At 44.7% G+C, this 12,017-nt stretch overlaps 1 protein-coding gene across 1 annotated transcript; it reads right to left on the reverse strand.

The window, feature by feature from the left end:
- Nucleotides 1–628: 628 nt before the first annotated feature.
- On the reverse strand, nt 629–6,763 carry tmem100a (transmembrane protein 100a). Its single transcript, XM_048555629.2, has 2 exons — nt 6,614–6,763; nt 629–1,385 (listed from the first exon to the last, which is right to left on the reverse strand). The coding sequence occupies exons 1-2, from the start codon at nt 6,761–6,763 to the stop codon at nt 840–842; spliced, it is 696 nt and encodes a 231-aa protein (XP_048411586.2). The 3' UTR covers nt 629–839.
- Between the last annotated feature and the right edge of the window lie 5,254 nt (nt 6,764–12,017).

Consider the following 12,017-nt stretch of genomic DNA (forward strand, 5'->3'; position numbering starts at 1 on the left):
ATGGATTTTTTTTCCTGTGTGATCATAAAAACCATTATCATTGCCATCATTGCACTGAACATTGAAATAAATTTGTTCAGAAGAGATGAAGAAGCTTTGGGTGAGACTTTCAAGCAGTTACACCTTACTCATTCCTAACATCAATGATAGTTAATAAATTAAATTGTGGTACAGATATTACTAACAGAAAATCATTCAGTGAATGCAGAACATTGACAGGCCCAACTATTGACCAATAATTCACTGGGTTTTTAGATTGAGAAGGGGCAGAATTGAAATATGGGATTGAGAAAAGAGATGAGGCAAGAACATTTTTGGAAGAAGAAATGAAGTCAGATGGAAAGGATAACTGGAGAGGTAGCAGGCAGCATGCAAACTTAAGGTAGAAGAGCATTTCCTTGTTTGAACGTTTCTTGACAAGGAACAACCCAGAAAGTATGATAGGATTTGGCTTGGAGCTGGCAATAAATTAGTAATAAAATGAATTTTAATACCACAGTTCGTGCAGTCTTCAATTTGCTATTCCGGACATGCTGGGAATCACGCATGTGGATCCCCAGATTTCTCTGTTTCTGTCCGTTCAATCACTAAAGCTGCACCTTTGACGAGTTGACTTCAACAGGTCAAACCAAAGGCTCCAGAGAAAGAGATAGGGGCAAGTTGGTCTCCTGTTATTGAAGGTTTGCTGCCAATGGTTTGAAGTGATGTCGTAAACCAGCTCTAATCAAATCTGGAGAACAACCAACGCAATCATTGTTGTTGCAAATCTCCAAGGTTTGCACAGGCTTGAAGTGCAAGATAAACGAAGTTAGTCTCCATGGTCTGATCTAAAATGTTCCTTAGATCAACAAGCCTGTGTTCGCCATCAGTGCAGTCTGGCTCTCTCTCCTGTTAGCCCGCTTTCGGCACTGTCTCACTTTCCAGCACACGGCGCTGGAGATAACCAGGAGAACCCCCGAAGTCAGCAGCACCAGCCCGAAGCCGGAGATGATGGAGCCGTGCGAGTTGAAGCTATATGCGACAGCGGTGACCACCATGCCAGCGATCAGAGTGACCAAGCCGAAGGGCACAGTACACCGGGAGCAGGAGAGCTCAGCTCCGCCGGTAGCTGCCGCCAGCTGGCCCTGGCTGCTCAGGGGCTGAACCGCTGTTGGAGCTGGGCAGTCCCCGGAGCCTTTCTCTGGGAGACTGGCGAGGCTGGCCAGCGCTGGCATCTCCTTCAGCGGTTCCTCTACCATCGTGCACTTCCCAGCACTGCTCTCTCCTCTTCCCTTTGTCTTTTCTAAACAAACCGCTTTGCTTTCACTCCTCCATAACATCCAGTCATCGCATCCCAGAATGTAAGTACAATCAGATGGAGAGGGAAAGAGAGAGACCCTGAGTACCTGGTCAGAAGAGAAGGAGAGACAGAGAGAGCACTAAATATTGAATGAAATGTTAGGGGGACGAGCACAGCACTACCTGGGATACAGCAATCACAAAGCTAACGGGAATATTCGTCAACATCGTAAATATTCACAACAAATAACATGTAAACAGCACAACAACAGCTGCACTTGTAACATGAAAGCTATTTACAATTAAACTAATCATTTTGAAAACACTTTGGGAGAAGAGAACAGTGGTGAGGAAGGTAATTCAGCCCATTATATCTGGACCGGCTTTTAAAAAGTTATCCAATGAGTTCGACTTCTCTGCTCGTGTAATGCCCTGTTAAATGTTCCCCTTCAAATAAAAACTTTTTCAAAGTCAGTTTCCCTCACTGCGCGTCTGAATACCTGGCTGCAGTGCGCTCCCTGAGTCTTAGCCCAGAGTCCCTGCTCCCACACAGCGCCCAGGATCTCTCTCACCTTAAGCCGTGTTCCCAGGCGCTCCTTGCCTCCCAGTTGCCCTGCTCCTTGAAGCAGCCACGCACATTCCGCACTATGGACTGACACGGGAGCTGGGGCTCAGGCTCGGACTCTCTGCTCCCAGGTGCAGTCACTAAGAGGAAAACTCCTCTCAGTACAAGGACGAGGGAAAGCAGAACAGCAGTACTAGTGAAGCTTTCTATGGCTCCGGTGCCCTGTGTCTCAGCCTGTCTTGTGCTTGATTGCAGCAGAGTGACAGGGAAGCAACCCTTCCCGGAGGAGCTTCCCTGCAGATCGGGTTCTTCCCCCCTCCTCTCTCTCTCTCTCTCGATGTGTGCTTGCACGGATCCCAGTTCTGGCTATCATGACTTGGCATTAAACCATCCTTATTTCACCATAGTGTTACTTAATGAAAAGATGATATAGTGTAGAAACTAAAACATCTCAGCAACGACAAAGAGAATCATCTCAACAGGTATGTGTGATATGAGTAATCTATTAGATTGTAATATATTAGTATCTTTCTGCAACACATCTCCATTTGAAAGGAAATAGGTCCATGAAATCTGTTTTTAGACCCACAAGGTGGGAGGAGGAAACCTGAATGTGAGAGGGGCAGAATGATGGGGCTGGGAGTCATGAATACATTTTGCTAACATTTTAAATCTTTGTCGTTTACATGTCCCCGAGATCACTGATTTTTTTATGCGCTCCACTACTGTCTCTTTTTGTCTTGCAATGTAATCTCTTTTGTCATTTATCTTTCTATCCACCAGCCAATCACAAATCTGTCCTATATTCTTTCCTCCCCCCCTTTCCCAAACCCTGTACACGCTTAAGACTTGCTATGTCTCAAACCACAAGGCAATCTAATTAATGTGTATGATCGACATTCACAGTCCCATGATACAAACACCCATTCACATACCATAGCATTTGTGATAAAATTCATGAGCCTGAAATATTAAATAAAAACCGAAAGGGTTTGGGGAAGGGTCACCAGACCCGAAACGTTAATTCTGACTTCTCTTCACTGATGCTGCCAGACGTGCTGAGCTTTTCCGCAACTTGCTTCTGAGCCTGAAATATTAACCTATTTCTCTGACTACAGCGGCTGCCTGACCTCCAGATTATTTCCTTAATTTTCTGTTTTTACTTCATTTCCATTAATTCAGTCTCACTTAGTCATAATTAGTAGGACAGTGAGCCTGACCTCAGTTGTTGGTAAGATTTTAGAGACCATTATTAAGTTTGAGATTGCAGAGTACTTAGAAGTCCATGGTAAAATAGGATGGAGTCAGCATGGCTTCATCAAGCAGAGGTCATGCTGACAAATCTGTCAGAATTCTTTCAGAAGGTAATGAACAAGTTAGACAAAGGAGATCCAGTTGACACTATCTGTTTGGATTTCCAGAAGGCCTTTGACAGGGTGCCTTGTGGGAGGCTGCTAGATAGGACAAGAGCTCATCAGGCAAAGTACTGGCATGGATATGGCAGACTGGCAGAAGGCAATGAGTGGGGATAAAAGAGTCTTTTTCAGGATGGCAACCAGTGACTAATGAAGTTCCACAGGGTCAGTGTTGGGACCAGAACTATTCACATTATATGATCTGCAACTTTTTAACTTTAATTTGTAGGATGTGGGTATTGCTGGATGGCCATCATTTATTGCCCGTAACAATTAGTCCTTGAGAAGGTGGTGTTGAGAACTGCTGCATTCCTCCTGTTGTAGATTGATCCACAATGCCATTCGGAAGGGAATTCCAGGATTTTGACACAACAACAGGGTCAATATATTTCTAAGTCAGGATGGCGAGTGACTTGGAGGGGAACTTGAAGGTGGCGGTGTTCCCATGTATCTGCCACCCCTGTCCTTCGAGATGAAAGTGGTTGTGGGTTTGAAAGGTGTTGTCTGAGGATCTTTGGTAAATTTCTGCAGTGCACCTTGTCGACAGTACACACCTGTTACTGAGCATTGGTGGTGAAGGGAATGGATGCTTCTGGATGTAGTGCTAATCAAGTGGGCTTCTTTGACCTTAATGGTGTCAAGCTTCTTGACGGTTGTTGGGGCTGCCCTCATCCAGGCAAGTGGGGACTATTCCATCACACTCCTGACTTGTGCCTTGTAGATGGTGGACAGGCTTTGAGGAGTCAGGAGAAAAATTACTCCCCACAGTATCCCTAGCCTTTGACGTACTCTTGTAGCTACTGTGTTTATGTGGTGAGTCCAGTTGAGTTTCTGGTCAATGATAACTCCCAGGATGTTGACAGTGGGGGATTCAATGATGGTAATACCATTAAATATCAAGGGGTGGTGGTTAAGTTGTCTCTTATAACCTGGTCATAGTCTGGCATTTGTCTGATGCAAATGTTACTTGGCACTTTTCAACCCAAATCTGGATATTTTCCAGATCTTGTTGCATTTGAACACAGACTGCTTCAGTGTCTGAGGAGCCATGGGTGGTACTGAACGTTGTGCAATCATCAGTGAACATCCCCACTTCTGACCTTATGATGGAGGGAAGGTCATTGATGAAGCAGCTGAAGATGGTTGGGCCTAGGACACTTCCCTGAGGAATCCCTGCAGAGATGTCCTGGAGTTGAGATGACTGACCTCCAACAACCACGAACATTGTTCTTTGTGTCAGGTATGAATCTAACCACCAAAGAGTTTGCTTCCTGATACCCAGTGATTCCAGTTTTGCTAGAACTTCTTGATTCCACACTTGGTTGAATGCAGCCTCGATATCAAGAGCTGTCACTCTTACCTCACCTCTGGAATTCAGCTCTTTTGTCCATATTTGATCCAAGGCTGTAATGAGGTCAGGAGCTGAATGGCCCTGGTGGAACCCAAACTGGGCGTCACTGAGCAAGTTGTTGTTGCAAGGGTGCTACTTGATAGCGATGTTACTGACACCTTCCATTACCTTACTAATGATCAAAAGTAGACAGATGGGGTTGGGTTTGTGGATATGTCCTGCTTTTGTCAGGACATACTTGGACAATATTCCACATTGTTGGGAAGATGGCAGTGTTGTAACTATATTGGAACATCTTGACGAGTGCAGCAACAAAATTCTGGAGCACAACTCTTCAGTATTGTTGCTGAAATATTGTCAGGGCCCATAGCCTTTGCAGTATCCAGTGTCTCCAACCATTTCTTGATATCATATGGAGTGAATCAAATTGGCTGAAGACCGGTATCTGTAATGCTGGGGGCCACTGGAGGAAGTTGAGATGGATCATCGACTTGGCATTAATGTCTGAAGATTGCTGCAAAAGCCTCAGCGCCATCTTTTGCACTGTTGTGCTGGGCTCTTCCATCGTTGATGATGGCGATATTGTGGAGCTTGCTCCTCCAGTGAGTTATTTAATCATTCTCTCCCAATCACGACTGGATGTGGCAGGACTGCAGAGCTTAGATCTAATCTGTTGGTTGTGAAATCATTTAACTCCATCTATCACTTGCTGCTTATGCTGTTTGGTGTGCAAGTAGTCCTGTTTGGTGACTTCACCAGGTTGACACCTCATTTTCAGGTATCCCTGGTGCTGCTCTTGGCATACCCTCTTGAGTGGGGGATATGCTGGGCCAGAGTTTACAGACTGTGCTGGAGTACAATTCTGCTGCTGTTAATGGCTGACAGCATCTTATAGATGCCCAATCTTGAGGTGCTAGATCTGTTTGAAGTCCACCCCATTTAGCACAGTGATGGTACCACACAACATGATGGACGATATTCTCAATGGGAAGGCAACTAAGGATGTTGTTGCTAAGTTTGCAGGTGACTCAAAGATAGTTGGAGGAACAGGTATTGTTGAGGAAGCAGGACGGCTGCAGAAGCATTTGGACAGGCTAGGAGTGTGGGCAAAAAAGTAGTAAATGGAATATAGTGCAGAAAGGATGGAATTATGCAGTTTGGTAGGAAGAATATTTTTAATATTCTTCCAGAAGGAAAACCGGAAGTGAGGTAATCCAGCTTAACGGACACCAGAGTTTAAATGACATGCAGGAAAACACAACAGCACTTCATCGGAGGCTGCACTGATAATGATACCCAGCAGGGTAATGAAACATCTGTGGAACAACGAGCTAGCTCAGCGAGCCAACCAACCACAACACAACGTAACAGTACTAAGGCAAGCAAAACAAATGCAAGGATGAGAATTCCTGGAAGCCTGGTTTTCAACCACTGGTACCATAAACAAACATGTTGAAATAGACCTCTTCTACATACTACTACAGAGCAAAGCTGAAAACAGAACTACCGTAACAGACTGGACCATATAAATTCAGAATGGAACAGAACAGCAGAGCTTCAATGGAGGCTAGACAGCACTGAAGATGCCATCTTGAAGGGGGATAAAATGTTTACACGAAAACCAGTCAGCTTGGAGAACTAACGAACAACTCCAGCCATTACTGGAGCTATAGATCTTCATTAAAACATTATCCATATGGATGGAGTTTAGTGAATATTGATCGTGTCTTTTTGTTGCCAGTTGATGTCCTTGTATTCTTGTGGCTAATTTTCTTCCTGTTTGTCTAATGTAATGTTTGTCATAGATTTTGCAGGGAATCTTGTATATGACATTGGTCCTATCCATTGTAGGTAGTGGGTCTTTGGTTTGGGTGAGCAGTTAACATAGGGTTGATGTGGCTTTATGTGCTACTGTGATGCCCAGTAGTCATAGGAGTCTTGTGGTCAGTTCAGATGTGTTCTTAATGTAACTTAGTGTGGCGTGTTTGTCAGGGCATGCAGTACCTTCCTGGTGTCACTCATGTGATAGGCATCTTCTGACCCAGTTTTTCGGGCATCCGTTGTCTTTGAATACTTGGAGGAGGTCGTCTTCTTCTTTTGGTGTAGTTCTGTGTTGCTGCAGTGTGTTGTTGCCCTTTTAAATACAGTTTTCATGCAACTTCGTTTGTGGGTGTTAGGAAGGTTCAGAACTATGATTGGCCACCGAACTGGCACAAAAAGACCCATCTGACCCACTACCTCATTCCAAGATTTTCTTCTACCAGCCCAGTTACCCGTACAGAGACACGCACAGAAAGTGAGGGTGGGGTACATGGGACCAGAACTCCAGATAGGAGAAGGAGCTCCTTTTGTTCTTCCTGTAAAAGCAGCTCCACAGAACCACACTCATGTTCTCCACAACTCTGTTTTCAAAAGACCATTTTCAAAGCACAATGACTATTGCAGTCATTGGATGATGTGTCCAACACCTTCTACAACTTTAGATAACAAAGTGTGGAGCTGGATGAACACAGCAGGCCAAGAAGCATCTCAGGAGCACAAAAGCTGACGCTTCGGGCCTAGACCCTTCATCAGAGAGGGGGATGGGGAGAGGGAACTGGAATAAATAAAGAGAGAGGGGGAGGCGGACTGAAGATGGACTCTTGGATTCTCCAGCATCTGCAGTTCCCATTATCACTGATACAATTTTAACCTCACTGCGAAGCATCTTCCAGGGATGCCTAACCTGAAGAAGTTACCCTCCTCCCTCCGGACCAGCTTCAGGGAATCTCTCTCCCACTGCAACTCTCTTGTAATCTCTTCAGCCTTGAAACTGCTCGACCATGTCCTGAAGCAAACCAGGTACCACAGTCACATACCAGTCACGTTTGGACATGGAGCAGTTTTTCTGCCGCCTTACCTATCTTCTTTTCTCTCCATTTCGGTCCGCCTCCCCCTCTCTCCCTATTTATTCCAGTTCCCTCTCCCCATCCCCCTCTCTGATGAAGGGTCTAGGCCCGAAACGTCAGCTTTTGTGCTCCTGAGATGCTGCTTGGCCTGCTGTGTTCATCCAGCCTCACATTTTATTATCTCAGCAAAATGTGGCTATTGGTTTGTGTGCTATCATTCTTCCAAGAGGTAGTAGGAGTCTTCTAGTCAGTTCTGATATGTTTCTAATATAGGTAGGGTGGCCAGTGTGTTGGGGCATACAGTGATGCTGTTAGGAGACCCATTGCTTGCAAATACTTTGTATAGGTGTTCCTCCTTTTTCTTGTGCCATTCTGGAGTATTGCAGTGTGTTTTGCTCATTTAACCAGGGTCTTGACACTGCTCTGTTTGTGGATACTGGGCTGGTTACTGTTATAATTCAGGATTTGGTCTGTATGTGTAGTCTTTCCGTGCACACTGGTAAGGAATTCACCATGGTTCGTTCATCCCATCATCATGTCTAGAAACAGGAGTTGATTGTTGTTCTCCTCTTTCCTGGTGAACTTGATCCTGGTGAATATGCTGATAATGAGGTAGTGTGTTTCTTCTAACTCTGCTCATTTAATGACCATGAAATATTGTTCATGTACCTGACCTGAAACATTAAGTCTGGTTTTTTTCTTCACAGATGCTGCCAGATGTGCTGAGCTTTACCAGCAACTTCTGTTTATATTTCCCTCATTTCTATTCACTCTGACAAAGAAGAAAATCAGTTTAAGTGTGACAATGTAACAGTACTAGGACAAGCAAAGCAAAGACAAGCACAAGAATTCCTGGAAGCCTGGTTTTTGACCACCGGTACCATAAACAAACATGTTGAAATAGACCTCTTCTACATACCACTATGAAGGAAAGTTGAAAACAGAACCCAACGTATCAGACAGGACCATATAGATTTCAAAATGGAACAAAACAATAGTGTTTCAATGGAGGCTAGAAAGCACTGAAGATATCATCTAGAAGGGGGACAAAATGTTTACATGAAAACCGGTCAGCTTGACAACACTTTCTAAATGGAGAAAAGCTTTGGAAATCTAAAGCACAAAGGGACACAGGAGGAGCAGCCCAGGATTCTCTAAGGTTAACATTCATTTTGAGAAGCCTGGAATAAATGAGCAGGGGTGTACTGCTGAGGCTGTATGGCCAGACTGCATTTGGAATATTGTGAGCACCTTTGGGCCCTGTATTTAAGGAAGGACATGCTGGCTTTGGAGGAGTCCCAGACAACATTTACAAGAATGATCCCGGGAATGAAAGGCTTGTCAAATAGGGAGCAGTTGGTATACTGGATAGTGAAGAAGGTTATATAATATTACAAAGCTATCTTGATCAATTGGTTCAGTAAGTTGTGGAGCGGCAAATGGAGTTCAATTTGGATAAATGCAAGATGTTACATTTTGTTAACACAAGGGCAGGACTTACACAATTAATGGTTTGGGCCTGAGTGGTGTTGTAGAACAGAGAGACCTAGGGGTTCAGGTAAATAATTCTTTGAAATTTGCATCACAGGTAGATTGGGTGGCTAAGAAGCTGTTTGGCACACTTGCCTTCATTACTGAGACCTTTCAATATAGGAATTAGGATAGTACATTGAGGTTGTACAGGATGTTGGTGAGGCCTCTTCCGGAGTATTGTGTGAAGTTCTGGTCGCCCTGCTATAGGTCAGACATTATGAAATTGGAGAGGGCTCAGAAAAGATTTACAAGGATGTTGCTGGGAATGAAGGGTCTGATTTATAAAGACAGTCTGGATAGGCTGGGACATTTTTCACCAGACCGTACGAGATTGAGGGGTGACCATATTGAGGTTTATAAAATCATAAGGGGCATAGATATAGTGAATAGCATGGGTCTTTTCCCTGGGGTGAGGGAGCTCAAAACTAGGGGGCGTATTTTTAAAGTGAGAGGAAAAATATTTAAAAAAGGATAAGAGGAGCAACGTTTTTACACAGAGAGTGGAACGTGTGTGGAATGAATTGCCAGAGGAAGTGGTGGATCCAGGTGCTGGTACAACATTTAAAAGACATTTGGATAAGTACATGAATAGGAAAGGTTTCGAGGGATTACAGGCCAAATGCAGGCAGGTTTAATTTGGGAACATGGTCAGCATGGACTAGTTGGACTGAAGGGTCTGTTTCCAGGACTCTATGATATCTATGACTCTGGGTCTGCATTCAATGGAATTTGGAAGGATGGGGGTGATCTGATTGAAACTTACAGAATACTGTTAGACCTGCATAGAGTGTTCATGGATAAGATGTTTCCATTAGTAGGAGAGTCTCGGACATATCCTTAGAGTGAAGGGGAAGCCCTTTAGAACTGAGATAAGGAGGAATTTCTTCAGCAATAGGACAATGAATCTGTGGAATTCACTGCCATATAAGACTGTGGAGGCCAAGTCATTGAGTGTCTTTAAGACGCAGAGGGATAGGTTCTTGATTAAGAATATGATTAAAGGCTACGGAGAGAAGTCAGGAGAATAGGATTGAGAAATATGTCAACCATAATTGAATGGTGGAGCAGACCTGATGAGCTGAATTGCCTAAATTGCCCAAATCTTATAGTCTTGTAGTCATCTGTCCAGCAGGTTTACAAAATCATGTCATCTTAAGCTTTCCTCCTTGCTATTTACCTCTCGAACAATATTTATGTAATCTGCAAACATATTAATGAAATTTATATGCACGTCTAACTCATTAATGTACACTACAAACAACAGAGTGCTAACATCAGGTACCATTCAACCCTGTGATTTACACTGAATACAGGCCTCCAATCACAAAAACAACTCACAACCTCTCCTTCCTGCTACTAAGGCAGTTTTGGATGCAATTGCCAAATTTTCCGAGATTCTGAGGGCTGTTATCTTCTTGGCAAATCTCTCATGTCACATCTTATCTAAAGCCTTACTGAAATCCATGTAGACTATGTCAACTGTACAACCTTCATCCAGGCTCCTAGTTACCTCCTCTTGGTCTGAATGGGTTGACCTGTTATTAGAGGCTGTGTAAGCTGGGTCTGTATTCTCTGGAGAATTAAAAAGGATCTCATTGAAACATACAAGATTCTGAAAGGTCATGACAGGGTATATTCTGAAAGACTTCTTTTACCCAAATAAAACACCCAACTCCAGCTCCTTGAAAACCGTGTTAGAGAACTGGAGCTGGAGCTGTATGAACTTCGGATCATTCGAGAGGCAGAGGGGTTATTGAGAGGAGTTACAGGGAGGTAGTCACTCCTCAGGTACAAGAAAAAGGCAGATGGGTTACAGTCAGGGGGCGGAAAGGGAACCTGCAGGCATGGCAGGGATCCCCTGTGACCATTCCCCTCAACAATAAGTATGCCGTTTTGGATACTGATGGGGGGGCAACTTACCAGGGGAAAGCAGTGAGGCACAGGCCTCTGGCACAGAGTCTGTCCCTGCTGCTCAGAAGGGAAGGGGGAAGAGGAGCAGAGCAGTAGTCATTGGGGACTCCATAGTTGGGGGGACAGATAGGAGGTTCTGTGGAGACGAGAGAGACTCACAGTTGGTGTGTTGCCTCCCAGGTGCCAGGGTGCGTGATGTCTCTGATTGTGTTTTTGGGATCCTTAACAGGGAGGGGGAGCAGCTCCAAGTCGTGGTCCACATTGGCACCAACGACATAGGTAGGAAGAGAGATGGGGATTTAAGGCAGAAATTCAGGGAGCTAGGATGGAAGCTGAGAGCTAGGTCGAACAGAGTTGTTGTCTCTGGTTTGTTGCCTGTGCCATGTGCTAGTGAGGCTAGGAATAGGGAGAGAGAGGAGTTGAACACGTGGCTACAGGGATGGTGCAGGAGGGAGGGTTTTGGATTCTTGGATAATTGGGGCTCTTTCTGGGGTAGGTGGGACCTCTACAAGCAAGATGGTCTTCACCTGAACCAGAGGGGTACCGATATCCTGGGGGGGAAATTTGCTAAGGCTATTCGGGTGGGTTTAAACTAATTCAGCAGGGGGATGGGAACCAAAATTGTAGTTCGACTATAGAAAAGGTTGAAAGTAGGGTGGTCTGAAATAAAGTTTCAGGGACGCAAGATGGCACGGCAAGCAAGAAGTTGGTTTGAAGTGTGTCTACGTCAATGCCAGGAGCGTCCGGAATAAAGTGGGTGAACTCGCAGCATGGGTTAGTACCTGGGACTTCGATGTAGTGGCCATTTCAGAGACATGAATAGAGCAGGGACAGGAATGGTTGTTGCAGGTTCTGGGATTTAGATGTTTCAGTAAGAACAGAGAAGATGGTAAAAGCGGGGGGAGGTGTGGCATTGTTGGTCAAGGACAGTATAACAGTTGCAGAAATGATGTTTGGGGACTCGTCAACTGAGGTAGTATGGGCTGAGGTTAGAAACAGGAAAGGAGAGGTCACCCTGTTGGGAGTTTTCTGTAGGCCTCCGAATAGTCCCAGAGATGTAGAGGAAAGGATAGCAA

The sequence above is a fragment of the Stegostoma tigrinum genome, chromosome 22 (genome assembly GCF_030684315.1).
Source record: "Stegostoma tigrinum isolate sSteTig4 chromosome 22, sSteTig4.hap1, whole genome shotgun sequence".
Classification (NCBI taxonomy): Eukaryota; Metazoa; Chordata; class Chondrichthyes; order Orectolobiformes; family Stegostomatidae; genus Stegostoma; species Stegostoma tigrinum.

Excerpts from the sequence above, each read along its gene's own strand:
- tmem100a (XM_048555629.2), bottom strand. The coding sequence starts at position 6,763 with ATGAAAACTGTATTTAAAAGGGCAACAACACACTGCAGCAACACAGAA. Across the intron at positions 1,386-6,613 it reads ACATGAGTGACACCAGGAAG|GTACTCAGGGTCTCTCTCTT; the intron begins GTACTGCATGCC and ends TCTTCTGACCAG.